We start from the raw sequence: 21,261 nt of genomic DNA, 5'->3' as shown, positions 1-21,261 counted from the left end.
ATGGCTCATAAGCCTCCAAACCTGTCAGCACTAATCTGATTAAACTCATCACCTTTCTAAACTGACCTGTTGCTAAAACTGCTGTTTATCGCTCATGTATGTTTTTCCTGTTTTTACTTGTTCCTGCTCGTCTGTCTTTGTGTTTGCTGTTAAAATGTCTTGTTGCCTGACCCGTTTTATTTTTATCATGTTTCTTGAACTTGTTTTTCTTCTGTCTGTCCCTGTTTATGCAGTTTAATTGTCCAGTTGTGTTACTGCTGTCCTGCTTCTGGTTTGATTGCTGCTCATATGTGTTTGACCTGCTTACGTCCATTTTATCTCACCTTAGTTCTTGCTTATGTCTGCTGCTGTTTAACTGCTCTGTGACTGTTTGTTTGTCACTTTGTTCAGTCGTAGTTTGCTTTGTTTTTACTGTCTGCTGCTTATGTCTCTGTGTTTTATACTTATTGTAACTCACTTATCTTGTAATGTTTTAAATCTGTTTCTTGATTTTAGGCTGCCAACTCACAGCTGGCCAGGGACAACAGATGAAAACTAGCCTTTGGGCTAATTCTGGCATATTTACAGATATGTTTATTAATATACACTGTCCCTGACAAATAAACTAATAAAATAAAATAAATCCACAGTGAAACGAGTTCTATACTGACATGGGCTGAAAGGCCACTCAGCGAGGAAGAAGCCATTACAATGCAAACAAGGACAAATACCTTATTTTTTGGAGACATGTCCTGTGGTCCTGTGGTCTGATGAAACAAAAATTGAACAGTGTGGACATAATGACCATCGTTACATTTGGAGGTAAAAGGGGGAAGCCTGCAAGCCTGAGAACACCATCCCAACTGTGAAGTACGGGGGTGTTTTGCTGCAGGAGGGACTGGTGCACTTCACAGAATATATGGCATCATGATGAAAGAACATTATGTAGAAATATTGAAGCAACATCTCAAGAAATCAGCCGGGAAGTTAAAGCTTGGGTGCGAATGGGTCTTCCAAACGGACAATGACCCTAAGCATACCACCAAATGAGTTACAAAGTGGCTTAAGGACAACAAAGCCAATGTTTTGGAGAGGCCATCACTGATCTCAATCCTATAGAAGACTTGTAGGCAGAGCTGAAAAGGCATGTGTGAGCAAGGCGGCATACAAACCTGACTCAGTTACACCAGTTCTGTCAGTTTGTGGAAAGATATTCAAAATGTTTGATCCAAGTCATACAGTTTAAAGGCAATGCAACCAAATACTAATGAAATGTATGAAAACTTCTGACTTTGAAGAAAGTAATAAAAAAAAGTCTAAAAAATTCTCTCTCATTATTCTGGAATCAAGCAAAAATAAATAATTTAGGTAATCCTAAATGACTGAAAACAGGAAAAGTTTATTTATGTCTTTTCATACAGTATATGTAAACTTCTGGTTTCAACTGTTTCAACAATTATTCATTCATATTCATGTTTTTGTATTGATTTTTAATGATTATCTTTGATAACTATTACTTATTGCTGATAATCAAACCTGCTCCTACTGAGTCCCAACAACTGACACATCACTGAGGAAGACCATGAGATGTGACTGAAAGCTTTGGACATACAGAGTAAGTGAACCTTTAACAGTTCAGTTAGAACATGAACAGTCAACATGACAGTGATATTCAGTAATATTCATGTTTGTTCATCAGGTTTGGTGTAAAGTGAAGGTCTTTGCACATCAAGTCTGTTATTTTCATCTCAAACTGTCGTCTGTTACAAACACATTTTAGTCCAAATGCTCCAAATAGCTGAAGTCAGTATGAATGAATGAACTTTATCTGCAGGAGAGACATGAGGGACATTTTGGAGCAGGTAGCGCCACCATGTGGACATTTATACAACATTTCTCTTTTAACTCCTGAACTGTGACCAACAGAAGGAAATTTCTGTTTCATGGATTCATTGGTTCAAGATAAATGTCAGTTTAGGCCACGCCCATTTCTGACTAAACACATTTTCCATCATTTTGAACTTTTTTCACTTCTTTTACATATTTCATCCAGTTTTTCTCAAAGTTCTCATGAATCAAACTGAAAACACACTCACACTTCCTCAGACCAGGTTTCAGTCTCTGCGGTCCACCATGGTCCATCCTGGAGGAAGAGACAAAGACACAATCAGCTTCATCCACCTTCACTCATATCCACCATTAAACATGAACCACAGTCCCTCAGTTAGTCAGAGTGTCTGTCTATCTGTCCATACCTGAGAGTGTCCATCTGTCTGTCCATACCTGAGAGTGTCCATCTGTCCATACCTGAGAGTGTCCACCTGTCTGTCCATACCTGAGAGTGTCCACCTGTCTGTTCATACCTGAGAGTGTCCATCTGTCTGTCCATACCTGAGAGTGTCCACCTGTCTGTCCATACCTGAGAGTGTCCATCTGTCCATACCTGAGATTGTCCATCTGTCTGTCCATACCTGAGAGTGTCCATCTGTCCATACCTGAGAGTGTCCATCTGTCCATACCTGAGAGTGTCCACCTGTCTGTCCATACCTGAGAATGTCCACCTGTCTGTCCATACCTGAGAGTGTCCACCTATCTGTCCATACCTGAGAGTGTCCCCCTGTCCATACCTGAGAGTGTCCATCTGTCCATACCTGAGAGTGTCCACCTGTCCATACCTGAGAGTGTCCATCTGTCTGTCCATACCTGAGAGTGTCCACCTGTCTGTCCATACCTGAGAGTGTCCATCTGTCCATACCTGAGAGTGTCCACCTGTCTGTCCATACCTGACAGTGTCCATCTGTCCATACCTGGGAGTGTCCATCTGTCCATACCTGAGAGTGTCCACCTGTCTGTCCATACCTGAGAATGTCCACCTGTCTGTCCATACCTGAGAGTGTCCACCTATCTGTCCATACCTGAGAGTGTCCCCCTGTCCATACCTGAGAGTGTCCATCTGTCCATACCTGAGAGTGTCCATCTGTCCATACCTGAGAGTGTCCACCTGTCTGTCCATACCTGAGAATGTCCACCTGTCTGTCCATACCTGAGAGTGTCCACCTGTCTGTCCATACCTGAGAGTGTCCACCTATCTGTCCATACCTGAGAGTGTCCCCCTGTCCATACCTGAGAGTGTCCATCTGTCCATACCTGAGAGTGTCCACCTGTCCATACCTGAGAGTGTCCATCTGTCTGTCCATACCTGAGAGTGTCCACCTGTCTGTCCATACCTGAGAGTGTCCATCTGTCCATACCTGAGAGTGTCCACCTGTCTGTCCATACCTGGGAGTGTCCATCTGTCTGTCCATACCTGAGAGTGTCCATCTGTCCATACCTGACAGTGTCCACCTGTCTGTCCATACCTGAGAATGTCCACCTGTCTGTCCATACCTGAGAGTGTCCACCTATCTGTCCATACCTGAGAGTGTCCCCCTGTCCATACCTGAGAGTGTCCATCTGTCCATACCTGAGAGTGTCCACCTGTCCATACCTGAGAGTGTCCATCTGTCTGTCCATACCTGAGAGTGTCCATCTGTCCATACCTGAGAGTGTCCACCTGTCTGTCCATACCTGAGAGTGTCCAACTGTACATACCTGGGAGTGTCCACCTGTCTGTGCATACCTGAGTGTGTCCATCTGTCCATACCTGAGTGTCTATCTGTCTGTCCATACCTGAGAGTGTCCACCTGTCTGTCCATACCTGAGAGTTTCCACCTGTTTGTCCAAACCTGAGAGTGTCCACCTGTCTGTCCGTACCTGAGAGTGTCCATCTGTCTGTCCATACCTGAGAGTGTCCATCTGTCTGTCCATACCTGAGAGTGTCCAGTCTCCAGTGTGGATCCTTCAGTCCAGCAGAAAGAAGCTTCTCTCCTGAGTCTCCTGGATGATTGTAGCTCAGGTCCAGCTCTCTCAGATGGGAGGGGTTGGACATCAGAGCTGAGGCCAGAGAAGCACAGCCTTCCTCTGTGATCAGACATCCTGACAGACTGAACACACACAACACTTCATCTAATGAGCTTAAAAACATTCTCAACTCAATCAACAGGATTTTGTCTTTGAGGCCTTTATGTTGACACTCAGCGCCCCCTGCTGTATGTTTAGGTTAGTAGGAGAGGGTTTGGGTTACCACCTGTTGCTGCTGGAGGCTGAATTACTGAAACTCAGAGTTTAATCTGATGCCATTCTGTTTTAACTGTGGCAGAAGAAATGTCTTTAAAGTTAAATATTATTTGACAATATTTGTAAAGACAGTGAGAAGATTTAATAGAAATGTAATGATGCTTACGGTACACACATTGAGTCTTCATTAAAGATTAAATCACAGAAACACATTCTGACTCACTGTTGGCGTCAAGTATTTGTCCTTGGTTACTGTACTTTACTTTACTTTACTTGAGTATTTATTTTTCTGGACATTGTCAAACAGGCTTGTTACTTGTTTCAACTTCAGTGACTTTATAAAAAGAAGACATGACGTGTAAATAAACGATAGAAAATAACTTTTTTTTTCTTTTGGTGTGTTTGCTCCGTGTCCCCGATAAGATGCCCCCCCCCCCAGGGTGACTTAGGGTCAGGGGTCAGAGGTCAGAGTTAACCCCTGGGTGACTGCTCATATCTAAATGTTCTACTGAAGGAAAGTCCAACAGTAAGTAGACAGAGCAGGAATATGACAGCAGCAGGAAGACTCTATATATATTAGTATATGAGCATAATAGTAACATTATATATAATATATATTAATATAACATGTATATTATATACTTGTTTATTTATTATATATTTATATGTATATATATTCTGACATATGGTTTACGGCAAAATTAGAAGGTGCTCAGTGTTTGTTTTTACTTTTTACTTTTGTACTTAAATACATTTCAGAGCCTGAACTTTCTGACTTTTACTTGAGCAAAGAGTTGAATCAGTACTTCTACTTTAGTACATAATGAGAAGACTTTTGCCACCTCTGATATTACAACACATCGGCTCAGAAGGTACAGAAAGTATATTTAGTATAAGAACTCTTCATGTAAACTAGAAAATGGGGAAAACAAAATATTACTTTATAAACATAATCATAAAAACTGACCTGAGAGTTTCCAGTCCGCAGTGTGGACTCTCCAGTCCAGCAGAAAGCTGCTTCACTCCTGAATCCTGCAGGTTGTTGTTACTCAGGTCCAGATCTCTCAGACTAGAGGACTGGGAGCTGAGGACTGAGGACAGAGCTTCACAGCTTCTTTCTGAGAGGTTACAGTCAGTCAACCTGGAAATATAAAGAAAAAAACAACCAGAAATAGGTTACTTATTTAATTTATTTTAAAAAGACAGCAGTGGGTGGTAGGGTTTAGCTCAGTGGGTAGAGCACCCGGCCCATATGCTGAGGCTACAGTGCTCACTGCAGGCGACCCTGGTTCAAATCCCACACTGAGCAGTCCTATCCTGTGTGTCACTGCCCCCCTCTCTGCCTCCTGTGTCTCTCTCTCTACTAACCCTATATAATAAAGGCAAAACAAGCCCCAAAAAAGTAGACTTTAAAAAAAAAGACAAAAGAGCATCTAGAAATTCAAAACCCAAGGTAAACTATCTGAATACTTACAGAGCTTTGTTGGAGGCTTTGACCATTGGCAGCAGCCTCAGAAGAACCGCCTCTGAAGCAGAGTATTTCTTCAGGTCAAACACGTCCAGATCTTTTTCTGATGGCAGTAGGAGAGTTTCCAGTCCACAGTGTGGACTCTCCAGTGCAGCACACAGCTGCTTCACTCCTGAATCCGGCAGGTCGTTGTTCCTCAGGTCCAGATCTCTCAGACTAGAGGACTGGGAGCTGAGAACTGAGGACAGAGCTGCACAGCTTCTCTCTGAGAGGTTACAGTCAGTCAGTCTGGAGAAGAATCAGCAGAACAAAAGAAACTATTGTAAATATAATTTGAGCAAAGATTAATCTGATAGTTCTGTGTGCACTTACAGAGCTTTGTTGGAGGCTTTGACCACTGGCAGCAGCCTCAGAAGAGCCTCCTCTGAAGCAGAGTATTTCTTCAGGTCAAACACGTCCAGATCTTTTTCTGATGACAGTAAGATGAAGACCAGAGCTGACCACTGAGCAGGAGACAGTTTCTCTGTGGAGAGACTTCCTGATCTCAGGTACTGTTGGATCTGCTCCACTAGAGAACGATCATTCAGTTCATTCAGACAGTGGAACAGATTGATGCTTCTCTCTGCAGACAATCTCTCATTCTCACTGAGCTTCTTCTTGATGTACTCGACTGCTTTCTGATTGGTCTGTGAGCTACTTCCTGTCTGTGTCAGCAGACCTCGTAGGAGAGACTGATTGGTCTGCAGTGAAAGACCCAGGAGGAAGCGGAGGAACAAGTCCAGGTGTCCATTTGGACTCTTCAAAGCCTCGTCCACAGCACTCTGGTAGAAACGTGTTGGTTTACCTTTGTTTCTTTTTGGTTTTGGGCGCAGGGTTGCTGATTGTTCTTCCAGCAGATTGACTCCAGACTTGGTGAATGTCAGATGGACATGAAGAGCAGCTAGAAACTCCTGAACACTCAGATGGACGAAGCAGAACACCTTGTCCTGGTACAGCCCTCTCTCCTCTTTAAAGACCTGTGTGAACACTCCTGAGCACACTGAGGCTGCTCTGATATCGATGCCACACTCTGTCAGGTCTGATTCATAGAAGATCAGGTTGCCTTTCTGCAGCTGCTCAAAAGCCAGTTTTCCCAGAGACTCAATCATCTTCCTGCTCTTCTTACTCCAGTGTGGATCTGTCTCAGCTCCTCCATCATACTTGATGTTCTTCAGTTTGGACTGAACCACCAGGAAGTGGATGTACATCTCAGTCAGGGTCTTGGGCAGCTCTCCTCCCTCTCCGCTTTTCAACACATCCTCCAGAACTGTAGCAGTGATCCAGCAGAAGACTGGGATGTGGCACATGATGTGGAGGCTTCGTGATGTCTTGATGTGGGAGATGATGGTGCTGGCCTGCTCCTCATCTCTGAATCTCTTCCTGAAGTACTCCTCCTTCTGTGGGTCAGTGAACCCTCTGACCTCTGTCACCATGCCGACACACTCAGGAGGGATCTGATTGGCTGCTGCAGGTCGTGTGGTTATCCAGAGGCGAGCAGAGGGAAGCAGTTTCCCCCTGATGAGGTTTGTCAGCAGCACATCCACTGAGGTGGACTCTGTAACATCTGTCAGGATCTCAGTGTTGTGGAAGTCCAGAGGAAGTTGACACTCATCCAGACCATCAAAGATGAACACAACCTGGAACTCTTCAAACCTGCAGATTCCTGCTTCTTTGGTTTCAGTAAAGAAGTGATGAACAAGTTCCACCAAGCTGTACTTTTTCTCTTTCACCACATTCAGCTGTCTGAAAGTGAATGGAAATGTGAAGTGTATGTCCTGGTTGGCTTTGTCTTCAGCCCAGTCCAGAGTGAACTTCTGTGTTAAGACTGTTTTCCCAATGCCAGCTACTCCCTTTGTCATCACTGCTCTGATTGGTTCATCTCTTCCAGGTGAGGCTTTAAAGATGTCTTCATGTCTGATTGTTGTTTCTGGTCTGTCTGGTTTCCTGGATGCTGTTTCAATCTGTCTGACCTCATGTTCATCATTGACCTCTGCAGTCCATCCCTCTGTGATGTAGAGCGGTGTGTAGATCTGATTCAGAAGGGTTGGGTTTCCTGGACTCCCAATCCCCTCAAACAGACACTGGAACTTCTTCTCCAGGTTAGACTTGAGTTTACGACGACACTCTGCAGCACGAGCTCCTGAATGAACTAACACACAAATGAAATCAGTGAGTGGATCCTACAGAAAGTCTAGAAATCTGAACATGTAAGTGTGTCTGTGTAGTTTTTCCTCCTCCATCAGTTTTATTCAGCTCATCAGTGGAGGACAAACAGCCTCTGATCTGATGCAGACGTGTGCAGCATATTTACAGCATAGTTTGAAATATAAACCTCTCCCATGTTGCCTCCATTTCCTCTCCATCATGTTAAATCTGTTAAAATCCTCTTACTGCTCTGCAGACGCTCAGCCAGCTCCTCCTGCTTCATTCTCCTCAGGAAGTGCACTGTGATCTTCAGAAATGCGTCTCTGCTGCTCCTCCTCTGCTCTTCCTCCTCACCATCCAACTCCTCCTCATCCTCACTCTGACTCTCTAAGCATTCTGGGTCATCTGGACTCAGACCCCTCTGGACTCTCTTCAGCTCCTTCTTCACAAAAGTGAGGATGTTCTCCTCCAGCAGCTGGAACAGAAAGATAAAGTGAACATTTCATTTAAACTGGTAGAACACAACATGTGATTCATGTGTCAGTCTGAAGGCCTGCTGGTCTAAACAGAGCAGCATGGACACTGTTAGGACCTGAATGCTACTTTACTATTTCATCCGTGGTTGATGGAGTTAATAGTAAAAGGTGTGTTTGTACATGTACACACCATAAATATGGAGTCCAGCTGTGTTTGATGCTGCTGTGCAGACTGATCACTGGGAGCCTCTGAGCTCTGCTGCTGAACTCTGTGGAGAAAACATCACGTTTAAGGACATTTAATGACTCAAATCTGCACTGAGCTTATTAAAGATGTTCTGTCATGATGACTAAATGAACTCATGTAAATGCTGCTCTGATTACTGGATGTTAAATTCTTACCTTCCATCAGCAGGTTGTCCATCTTTAAACTTAACAAGACCACCTTTAGACCGGTCACTCTTCATGGACACACAGCTGGGTTCAAGAGAGTCTGCTCTCTGCTGCTGCATCCTGATATGAATAAAACCGAGACAAAAGCATGTAGTTAACACCAAAGAACTGCTTCACTGAGTCTCTGCTGCCCAATTTCACTGAGTCTCTGCTGTCCAGCTTCACTGAGTCTCTGCTGCCTCCACAGACACCCAACCAGCTCCCAAAACATCAGACCCCTGCTGAGGTCCTCCTGTCTCTTGGTCTCCTTTCTATGTGCCTGGGTGTCATCCTGGACAGCACACTTTCGTTTGAAGCCCACATCAATAGCGTTACTCGGTCTGCATACTTCCATCTACGTAACATCAACCGTCTCCGTCCCTCACTTTCACCAACCTGCACCGCTATCCTGGTAAACACCCTGATCACATCTCGTCTGGACTACTGTAACTCTCTCCTCTTTGGTCTTCCGCGGAAATCTCTCCACAAACTCCAACTTGTACAGAACGCAGCCGCTCGTATCATAACTAGAACTCCCTTTATTGAACACATCACTCCTGCTCTGCAGCAACTTCACTGGCTCCCTATCAAATCCCGCATTGACTTTAAGATTCTACTCCTCACATTCAAGATCCTTCACAACCTGGCACCATCATATCTCTCTGAACTTATCCACATCTACACACCTTCTCGAACTCTCCGATCCTCCTCTGCTAACCAGCTCTTCGCTCCATCTGCCAACTTAACCACCATGGGGTCAAGAGCTTTCAGCCGATCAGCCCCCCGCCTATGGAACTCTCTCCCGCCTGACATTCGCACTTCAGACTCTGTCTCTACCTTTAAATCCCGCCTGAAAACACACCTATTCAGAGTGGCCTACTCTATCTCCCATTAACTATGCAATCTTCATTCTTGTTTATTATTATTAATGCACTTTGAAGTCACGTTCATATTTATTTTTATTTTTATTTATCTATTTTATTTATTTTCTTTCTTTATTCTTTTTCTCTGCACTAAATGTCACCTGATTTATATTGTTTGATGTACTGTTTTTGTGTTATGTGTGCCTTGTAAGGTGACCTTGAGTGCTTTGAAAGGCGCCTTTAAATAAAATGCATTATTATTATTATTATTATTATTATTGTTATTATGTGGTTTTGTTAACACCTTGGTCTCCAAAGTTTCTGTCCTGAGCAGCTCTTTCAGCCTCCAGAGTGGTCCTGTCCATCTGTCCTGCCTTCTTTCTCCTTTTTTTTTTCTCCCTCTTGACCAGCCTGGAGGGACATTTGGGAGCTGTCCCTTGAGGGGCGACTGTCATGATTCCTGTTTAAGCTCTGTTTGTGTTGTCCTGTCTGTTTCTGTCCCTGCCTTCAGTTTCAAACCCACCTGCTCACCTGCTGCCACTGTGTAATTCCCTCATCAGCTCCTCACTACATATACTGCTCTCACTCATTTTCTTTCATTCTTGACACTTGATTGTGATACTGTTCCTGTCTGTTCCTGTTCCTCGTGTTACCTGTTCCTGCTGGTTTCAACTTTATTTGAACTGCTTTCCCATTATGGTCTGTAAGCCTGTCTGTTGGTTTCTGAGCATTAAAGCTGATTCCATTTAACCTGTCTGTGGTGTTTGTGCCTGGTTCACCTGCTCTGGCCCACATAACACAGGAGGTTTATTCAGCCCAAACAGCCAACCAACCATTTTTAACTTCTTACCATCTATAAGCAGGTTGTCCATCTTTAAACTTGATGAGACCACCCTTAGACCGGTCACTCTTCATGGACACACAGCTGGGTTCAGGAGAGTCTGCTCTCTGCTGCTGCATCCTGATATGAATAAAGAAGTGAAAACAGCAAGTAGTTAACACCAAAGAACTGCTTCTCAGTGCCTCCACAGACCCAACCAGGCCAGAAGGGATATATAATCCCTCCAGCGTTTTCTGGGTCTCCTCCCAGTTGGACATGCCTGGAACTCCTTTAAAGGGGGGAGTCCAGGAGGATCCTGACCAGGAGCCAAAACCACCTCAGCTGGCTCCTTTCCATGTGAAGGAGCAGCAGCTCTACTCCTAGCCTCCCCCGGATGTCTGAACTCCTGACCCGATCTCTAAGGCTGAGCCCAGACTCTCTCTGCTTGGATCCAGCATCTCATTATTTGGGTCACTACCTAAAGCTGGTGAGCAGAGGTGAGGGTTGGGACGTAGACTGACTGCTACACTGAGAGCTTCACCTTCAGGCTCAGCTCGTTCTCCACCAGGACGGTCATCACTGCTGATCCTGCACTCATCCGCCTGTCAATCTCACGCTGCATCTTACCCTCACTGTGAACAAGACCCCCAGATACTTAAACTCCTCCACTTGGGGCAGCACCCTTCCCCCTCCCCCAACCCTGAGGGGGCAGTCCACCTAGTTCCAGCAAAACACCATGGCCTCAGATTTAGAGGTGCTGACTCTAATCCTGACCACTTCACTCGGCTGCAAACTGTCCCAGAGCACGTTGGAGGACTTCACCTGTAGAGTCCAACAGAACAACATCAACCGTAAACAGCAGAGAGGTGATTCTGAGGTCCCCAAACTGGACTCTCTTCTCCCCCCGGCTGCAACTTCAGACTCTATCCATGAAGATCACAAACAGGATCAGAGACCAGGGACAGCCCTGATGGAGCCCAACACCCACTGAGACCAGGTCTGACTTACTGCAGAGAATGTTAACACAGCTCTCACAGTGGTTGTAACCATTTTTAAATTCCTACCTTCCATCAGCAGGTTGTCCATCTTTAAACTTAACAAGACCACCCTTAGACCGGTCACTCTTCATGGACACACAGCTGGGTTCAGGAGAGTCTGCTCTCTGCTGCTGCATCCTGATACAAACAAACAACAAATCAAAGAGTTTAAAAAGATGAATTTTGAGCAGACTGTCAGCAGCTGAAGTTTTAGAAGCAGAATGAAAATCAGTAAGAAGACCGTGGATGAGAAACGTTCTCCTGTTCATCAAAATGTCATCTGATGAAAGATGCTGTCTCATCTTAGTTGATTAGTTGACTAATCAGTGGTTGAGCTCTTTGTTAACTCACAAAGTTAGTAGTTCATTCTGAGTTATTGTGACTTATTATTCAGTAGTTGAGTGTCAGATGTGACAGTGAGTGTGAATAATGATGGTGGAGTGATGTGAGTGGAGAACAGTGATGGACAGTTAGAGATCCTCATCTCACCTCTGAGCTTTGGTCTGGCTGTCATGTTCCCCACACAGAGAGCTTTTAGAGGGAGGGACTCCCTCCTCTCTGTCCTCACACTGATCCATAGCAGAGAAACAGCTGCTGGGAGAGCTGCACTCACTCACTACAACATGGAAGATGTTCAGCTGCTCAGTTCACATCCAGTCACAGAGACTTTGGAGCTTCAGCTGTGGAGGAAACACAGAGAGAGAAGATGCTGCTGATTCTCCTTCATCAGTCCATCTGATGTGAGGCTGCTGTCACTTCATCATCACTTCACTGTCAAAGTCTACAAACATCAAATGTGCTTCTACTGACAGCTGGAGGAGGGACCACGCCACCATCATCCATTACAAACAGCCAGGAGACAAACATCTGACAGGCTGCTGCTCAACATCAGCTAAACCAATCAGCTGATAGATTTTAGGAGACGGGAGGTGAAGACACATGAGTGTGTCTACATGAAAGGAGCTGAGGTGGAACAGGTGAACAGCTTCAGGTTCCTGCATCACTGACTCTCTACTGTTCTCTCTACTGTTCTCTGATGCTCTGAACATCAGCTGTTTCTATTATTTAGTCCACCCTCATTGATAGAAATGGACTAAATATGAGAAACAGCTCTCAGTAGAACAATATCATTCAACAGCAGCACAAAGTGCAGCCTCCAAAATGAGCAAGAAGCTGAATGAACACAAAGTGAACATTAAAGCTTGATGAAGGAGGATTTACTGCAGGACTGTTGGATCACACTGCAGCAGCTGGACCTCACAAACTGACTCTAACTGCTTTATTTCACTTCTCTCATTCTAATGACATGTGTTTGTGTCTCAGCTGCATTTCACTGTACAGTCCTGGATTGTGTGATGACAGTAAAGCTGAAGCAGCAGACTGACTTTATTCAGAGTTTCCTCAGAAGTGAAATGAGTCACATGACTCCCTCTCTCCTCCACCTTGTTACCCTGCTGCTGCTCTCTGACTCTGTTCATTCTCTACTAATCTAATGACATCAGAGTAATGACATCTGTACCTGTGTAACACCACACTATTTCACTGGACAGGAATCTAATCCAACATCATTTCTCACCTGTCTTTTTCTCTCTCAACAATAAATGAAGTTCAAGCTGTCAGAGGAAAACCTCCATTAACATGATGATACATTTAACATCTGCTCCCTGTATACTCTGTAGTATAGACTACTCCATAGTATACAGTATATAGACTACTATATAGTACACAACTGAGTATTTATAATATTATTATAGAAAGACCAAACTGACAAAATGGCGGACTGAGAGAAAAAGTGTGTCTGAGTCTGTTCTGGATCAAAGTTGATTCCCACTCAGTCCTGGACTAATCAGAGTCAGCTGTTAACTGAGCTGAGCTCCTCTCAACACTAACAGCAGCTTCACTTTCTGCTCTTTACACTTTTTACTGTCAAATCACTGAAAACTGTCACTTACCCGAGCTTCACACGGAGAAAATATCGGAGTCACAGTACAAAGACCAAAGGTTAAAATATGAACCAGGAAATAAGCAGAGATAATAAAAACAGGTGCAGTAGAGATAAAAACACACTTGTGTCTGTGAGGATGTTGAATCTAAAAGCTACAACAGTTCAACTAGTTTCTAGATCCTGGAAATGAGTTCAGCAGGCTTCATATTATTACTACTAACAGTACAGGAAGAAGTACTCTGATACTTTACTTTGTCTTCTTGAAGCTGAACATAAACTTGTCATAGACTTTCTTCTTTCCTAACTCCTTTCCTTCCTTCTTCCCTTCTTCCTTCCTCCCTTGTCAAATACTACTACTATTAAAACTATTAATAATAATAGCACAACGACTGGAAGCAGAGGGAAACTGTTAGCATAGCTTTCCTTTAATTTCTGAAGCCAATCATTTAAATTAGCGTTGATGGCATGCTAATTAGCTTTTAGCACCTGTTGTCATTATGATAGTTAGCTTTGGGGCTAATCTGACTAGCTTTGCGCTAAGCTAGCTAGCTGTACCTTTAACGTGCTTTTAGCTGCTAATTAGAAACCATTTAATCAGCTGGATAACGTTAGCTTTCATTATCTGCCAAACTTTGTCATTTAGAGTTAAACTAAAATAAACATTAGCGTCTGTGTGGCTAATGTTAGCGTAGTTAATAATAGTTATAGTAATAATAATATGAATAGTTAATAACAGGACAGTTATCATGCTGGGTTCATTAATTCACTTTATTAAAGACTGATCTTTAGATGATCTCACAACACTGGAACAGTAGCGAACATCTTTTCATGTTTCGTTAAATGAAATGAAACCAGTTAAACATCTTACTGACATTATTCCACTTTTACATTCAGGGACAAAATGAAATAAAAGTTCTACAGTTTCATTCTCAGGATGTCAGATATTCTTTTTCAGGGTATAAAATTCTCGACATTTATGTTTTAATATCTTTAAAATATGTCATTAATATGTAATATGTTGTAATGTACAAAAATAGTAGATGACAGTAGAGACTCGTCAGCTGTTCATCAGGCTGTTTAACGTTAGCTAGCGGAGGCATCGCTCTTGTTGCTATGGTAACCTGTAATTGAAGGAAGCGTGTTTGGACCCTGCGGAGCTCCAGCAGGAAACAAGAGACTCCATTAAAGTTTGATTTATTTCTGAAGGTTCAACTTTAACCTCTTGCCTCCTCATATGGAGACGACATTAAACTTCACTCTGCTGAACTTTGACCTGCTGTCCTCGTTCATAAACACCTCTTTGTGCCACCTAGTGTTCAAAAAAGCACATTACACATTAATCAGTGTAGAAACCAGATGGCTTCTTGGCCAAATCAATCAGCTGATCCCAGATAAAAGTGGAGCAGAACAAAACCTGTTTAATAATGTTTATTTATGTTTAATAATGTTTATTTATATGAATTTGACTCATTTTAGCAACAAGCTACGACACTGCTAATCAGGATGTTTGAGGAAGTTGGGACTTTATCATCATTGGTGTAAATGTGAAGAAATAAATCGTTTCATACACTGATGAATTAATTGTGTTACAGTAAAATAATCATTGGATCCTGACAGTAACAACAGCAGAGTCAACTGAGACTAATCAATGAATCATGTAGAAGGAAAAATAACTGAGTGTTTGAGTCTGAGACAGATCTGCTTCACAGTGCAGAGTGTGATGTTTGATTTCAGCAGCTGATCTTCAGTCAGCAGAGTTTCTGTCCACAGGAGAGACTCTCCCTCCTACAGAGGAACCAGAGAGACTCTCCCTCCTACAGAGGAACCAGAGAGACTGAACCAGACCAGACTCTAAACCCAGCACACAGAGGTCCAGTGAATGTGGTGTTGAAGGTGTGGAGGTGAATCAGTGTGTCAGAGGAGACTCTGTAGAAGGACAGAGTGCCAGTAGGACAGTCCACATACACTGCTACTCTGTTAGAGACAGAGGAGGAGGAGGAGGAGGAGGACGAGGAGGAGGAGGAGGAGGAGGAGATGGATGTTTGTCTCTTATTGTGCCAGACAGAGTAACCACCAGCAGAGCAGATCAGACTCCAGGACTGATCGTTCCTTCCAAACACACAGTCATCTCTGCCTCCTTTCCTGCTGATTCTTCTGTAACTCACTGATATATAAACGTCTCCTCTCCACTCGACCTCCCAGTAACAGCGACCAGTTAGAACATTTCTACACAGCAGCTGAGGATAGGAGTCAAATCTGTCTGGATGATCAGGATATGACTGAACCTCCTTCACACGTGTCACTGTCCTGTTGTTGTCATACAGTTTGAGGTTTCTGTGCATTGTGTTTGGATCCAGTTTCAGTTCACAGGCATCTGATGGAGAGAACGAGACACAATACAGCTGTAGTTTATCATCTGTTGATTTATGAACTACTTTACTGAAACCATTCAAACTTAAAGCGTCTCCATGACGACTGTGTTGGCCTCATACCAGCAGACAGAAGCAGGTGTGCACACAGTCACACAGCCTGATAACAAAGGCTGCATCTCAACTCTCTTATTTCATATTTCCTCCTCCATCCTGCCTGAACAGGAAGTAGTTCTGGTCCTCCATTTAACGTTGGTCCCAAGTCTTTCTACAGTATTTCTGCTCTGAGGAAACGTGAGAGCAGCCTTCACTCAAGTCTTTTAGCGGCTCACACGCCTCCTTATTTATTGATGAGCTGCTGCAGCTGATCACACTGATCTGATTCATCACAACATCTCTGCTGTTTCACTATTTTACACCTGATGTTTCTTCTTTATGTTCCTTCTGCTAACAGGAAGTTGAATCTTTTTCTCATTTATTTGATGTTTGTACTCATTCAGTAACTTTTGGACTCAGATGTTCTTATTAATGTGGAGACTCAGAAAGTTTTGCTTCCTATTACAGAGAGTCTGCTCTTATTTTTAAACGGAGAGTCTAACAACAGTGAGGTTGATAACTTGATCTTTTATTCAAACATCATATTCACTAATTCAGATTTCTTCATTTTCTTCCAAACAAAAACTAGTTTGATGTTGAACTTCAGACTTTCTCTGATTCTGTCTCCAGAGTCTCCAAAAACTAAAAAGCTTTAAAGACGTTTCATCTTTTCACAAACATTGTGACGTCATTGTCACTTTTTTTAGGGCTGGACAGTATATTGTAACAGTAAAATGATGTAATGTTGTGAACTTAACAGACTGTTCTGTTATTTGTCTTTTACCCAGATTCAAACATCTCATCGTGTAAATATTTTATATTTTCTACAATAATCTCATGTAATGTAACACACACAGAGTATTGATCTGTAATCTGCTGATATCTCCTGTGAATGGTTGTTGATGAGGTCACTGTTCATATCTCTGATGTTTGGTTATTGGTCTCTGACCTCAGGGAGGCAACACCTAATTATTCATTCATATTCATGTTTTTATTGATTTTTAATGATTATCTTTGATAACTATTACTTATTGCTGATAATCAAACCTGCTCCTACTGAGTCCCAACAACTGAGACATCACTGAGGAAGACCATGAGATGTGACTGAAAGCTTTGGACATACAGAGTAAGTGAACCTTTAACAGTTCAGTTAGAACATGAACAGTCAACATGACAGTGATATTCAGTAATATTCATGTTTGTTCATCAGGTTTGGTGTAAAGTGAAGGTCTTTGCACATCAAGTCTGTTATTTTCATCTCAAACTGTCGTCTGTTACAAACACATTTTAGTCCAAATGCTCCAAACAGCTGAAGTCAGTATGAATGAATGAACTTTACCTGCAGGAGAGACATGAGGGACATTTTGGAGCAGGTAGCGCCACCATGTGGACATTTATAAAACATTTCTCTTTTAACTCCTGAACTGTGACCAACAGAAGGACATTTCTGTTTCATGGATTCATTGGTTCAAGATAAATGTCAGTTTAGGCCACGCCCATTTATGACTAAACACATTTTCCATTATTTTGAACTTTTTTCACTTCTTTTACATATTTCATCCAGTTTTTCTCAAAGTTCTCATGAATCAAACTGAAAACACACTCACACTTCCTCAAACCATGTTTCAGTCTCTGCGGTCCACCATGGTCCATCCTGGAGGAAGAGACAAAGACACAATCAGCTTCATACACCTTCACTCATATCCACCATTAAACATGAACCACAGTCCCTCAGTTAGTCAGAGTCTGTCCATCTGTCCATACCTGAGAGTGTCCACCTGTCTGTCCATACCTGAGAGTGTCCACCTGTCTGTCCAACCTGAGAGTGTCCACCTGTCTGTCCATACCTGAGAGTGTCCACCTGTCCATACCTGAGAGTGTCCATCTGTCCATACCTGAGAGTGTCCATCTGTCTGTCCATACCTGAGAGTGTCCACCTGTCCATACCTGAGAGTGTCCACCTGTCTGTCCATACCTGAGAGTGTCCAGTCTCCAGTGTGGATCCTCCAGTCCAGCAGACAGGATCTTCTCTCCTGTGTCTCCTGGATGATTGTAGCTCAGGTCCAGCTCTCTCAGATGGGAGGGGTTGGCCCTCAGAGCTGAGGCCAGAGAAGCACAGCCTTCCTCTGTGATCAGACATCCTGACAGACTGAACACACACACACACACACACACACACACACACACACACACACACACACACACACACACACACACACACACACACACACACACACACACACACAACACTTCATCTAATGAGCTTAAAAACATTCTCAACTCAATAAACAGGATTTTGTCCTTCAGGCCTTTATGTTCACACTCAGCGCCCCCTGCTGTATGTTTAGGTTAGTAGGAGAGGGTTTGGGTTACCACCTGTTGCTGCTGGAGGCTGAATTGCTGAAGCTCAGAGTTTAATCTGATGCCATTCAGTTTTAACTGTGGCAGATGAAATGTCTTTAAAGTTAAATATTATTTGACAACATTTCTAAAGACAGTGAGAAGATTTAATAGAAATGTAATGATGCTTACAGTATGCACATTGAGTCTTCATTAAAGATTAAATCACAGAAACACATTCTGACTCACATGTTGGAAGGGAAGTAACAAAGATAGAACACATCTTTCTTTCTGATATTAGGTCAGGGGTCAGAGGTCAGGGTTAACCCCTGGCAGACAGCAGCAGGAAGACTCTACTATATGAACACATGCTCAGCACTGAGCTCACTTTATTATATATTATATATATTTATATAACACAATTTGTGACAGTCAGTGAAGAAAGATTAATCATATAATGTTAACGCTAACAGCCCTAATATTTATATAACATGTATATTATATATTTGTTTATATATTATATATTAAAAATTAAAGTAAGAGGAAGGAAGGAAAGGACGACAGTAGGTGATAGAATATTCAATATTTATCATTCTTTTGTGGTTACACCATTTGACATTTTCAGGAGCATTCAGACTTACTTTTGGTAAAAATTGGTGAAAAGAAAGGAAAAAGAAGATGAAGGAAAGATGGAAGGAAGGGAGGAAGGAAAGAAGACAGGAAGGAAAGTGGACCGGATTGGACGCCTTGGCGGGCCACATGTTTGACATCCCTGGTTTACAGTCTTTAAATTGTCTAAATGTGCTTTAAAGTTTTTACCTCATGTGAAAGCTCGGAGCTCTAAATGACCTCACCTCTGAAAGCAAAGCGTAACTCTCCACTCAGATAACAGGTTCGGGGTCATAAATGACGGTGCAACGGGTCTTTAGGTGAAAATGTTCCATTAGTCAAAACAAATTAGTCAGCTTAATTAAAACTTAAGACTAACAATAAGCGAGCAAAGCCTTTGGTATCTTTATTAAACTCAATATATTCATCAGTATGCAAATGAAATGTTTCAGAAAGGGTGATATGCTCTTCTAATTATTAAAAAACATTATTCTTTGGGAACAATTAAAAAAATAAAATAAAATAAAAAAAGTTTACCATGCAGTAGAAGAATTGTCTAGGAAGTTTTATTAAGCTTCCTGTTGTCCTTGAGTCAAGGAAGGAAGGGAGGAAGGAAAGGAGGGAGGAAGAATGGAAGGAAGGAAAGGAGGGAGGATGGAATGGAGGAAGAAGGAAGGAAGGAAGGGAGGAAGGAAGGAAGAAGGAAGGAAGGAAAGAAGGGAGGAAATGAAAGGAAAGGAAAAGTCCCAGTGTTTTTGTTTGTTTTTTTTACAAAAAGAGCAAAACTTTCCTTTTTTGTGTGCCAAGAACTTTTTTGGTTTTGTTGAGTTATCAAATGAGGTAAAAATAATTTTTACTTTTTTACTTTTGTACTTAAATACATTTCAGAGCCTGAACTTTCTGACTTTTACTTGAGCAAAGAGTTGAATGAGTACTTCTACTTTAGTACAGAATGAGAAGACTTTTGCCACCTCTGATATTACAACACATCAGCTCAGATGGTACAGAAAATATGTTTAGTATAAGAACTCTTCATGTAAACTAGAAACTGGGGAAAAACAAAATATTACTTTATAAACATAATCATAAAAACTGACCTGAGAGTTTCCAGTCCACAGTGTGGACTCTCCAGTCCAGCAGAAAGCTGCTCCACTCCTGAATCCTGCAGGTCGTTGTTACTCAGGTCCAGATCTCTCAGACTAGAGGACTGGGAGCTGAGAACTGAGGACAGAGCTGCACAGCTTCTCTCTGAAAGGTTACAGCCAGTCAACCTGGAGAAGAATCAGCAGAACAAAAGAAAACTATTGTAAATATGACTTGAGCAAAGATTAATCTGGATAGTTCTGTGTGCACCTACAGAGCTTTGTTGGAGGCTTTGACCACTGGCAGCAGTGTCAGAAGAGCCTCCTCTGAAGCAGAGTATTTCTTCAGGTCAAACACGTCCAGATCTTTTTCTGATGACAGTAAGATGAAGCCCAGAGCTGACCACTGAGCAGGAGACAGTTTATCTGTGGAGAGACTTCCTGATCTCAGGGACTGTTGGATCTCCTCCACTAGAGAACGATCATTCAGTTCATTCAGACAGTGGAACAGATTGATGCTTCTCTCTGCAGACACATTCTCACTGAGCTTCTTCTTGATGTACTCCACTGTTTTCTGATTGGTCTGTGTGCTACTTCCTGTCTGTGTCAGCAGACCTCGTAGGAGAGTCTGATTGGTCTGCAGTGAAAGACCCAGGAGGAAGCGGAGGAACAAGTCCAGGTGTCCATTTGGACTCTTTAAGGCCTTGTCCACAGCACTCTGGTAGAAACGTGTTGGTTCAGGTTTGTCTTTAAAGACTGTAGACCACCAGGATGTTGTTTGTTCTTCTTCCAGCAGATTGACTCCAGACTTGATGAATGTCAGATGGACATGAAGAGCAGCCAGAAACTCCTGAAGGCTCAGATGGACGAAGCAGAACACCTTGTCCTGGTACAGCCCTCTCTCCTCTTTAAAGACCTGTGTGAACACTCCTGAGCACACTGAGGCTGCTCTCATATCGATGCCACACTCTGTCAGGTCTGATTCATAGAAGATCAGGTTGCCTTTCTGCAGCTGCTCAAAAGCCAGTTTTCCCAGAGACTCAATCATCTTCCTGCTCTCTGGACTCCAGTGTAGATCTGTCTCAGCTCCTCCATCATACTTGATGTTCTTCAGTTTGGACTGAAGCACCAGGAAGTGGATGTACATCTCAGTCAGGGTCTTGGGCAGCTCTCCTCCCTCTCTGCTTTTCAACACATCCTCCAGAACTGTAGCAGTGATCCAGCAGAAGACTGGGATGTGGCACATGATGTGGAGGCTTCGTGATGTCTTGATGTGGGAGATGATGGTGCTGGCCTGCTCCTCATCTCTGAATCTCTTCCTGAAGTACTCCTCCTTCTGTGGGTCAGTGAACCCTCTGACCTCTGTCACCATGCCGACACACTCAGGAGGGATCTGATTGGCTGCTGCAGGTCGTGTGGTTATCCAGAGGCGAGCAGAGGGAAGC

General features: G+C 43.0%; 1 protein-coding gene across 2 annotated transcripts in view; it reads right to left on the bottom strand.

Moving 5' to 3' along the window:
* The window catches only part of LOC128377823 (NACHT, LRR and PYD domains-containing protein 12-like), a 419,396-nt gene that overhangs the window by 17,310 nt on the left and 380,825 nt on the right, over positions 1 to 21,261 (bottom strand). The window contains exons 1-3 of one of the 2 annotated variants that reach the window (XR_008323350.1): positions 17,647 to 17,812; positions 17,393 to 17,563; positions 15,633 to 15,694 (exon numbers count right to left, since the gene is read on the bottom strand). Coding sequence is in view for 1 of the 2 variants with exons in the window: in XM_053337597.1 (XP_053193572.1) it covers positions 15,331 to 15,694 (364 nt within the window). In the remaining variant the exon portion in view is untranslated. Of the gene's footprint in view, positions 1 to 15,330; positions 15,695 to 17,392; positions 17,564 to 17,646; positions 17,813 to 21,261 lie in introns of those variants that run through there. The other variant, XM_053337597.1, reaches the window with a different exon arrangement.

Source organism: Scomber japonicus, chromosome 2 (genome assembly GCF_027409825.1).
Source record: "Scomber japonicus isolate fScoJap1 chromosome 2, fScoJap1.pri, whole genome shotgun sequence".
Taxonomy (NCBI): domain Eukaryota; kingdom Metazoa; phylum Chordata; class Actinopteri; order Scombriformes; family Scombridae; genus Scomber; species Scomber japonicus.
Note: the sequence above shows the minus strand (reverse complement) of the source record. Positions and strands in the feature narration are given on the sequence as shown.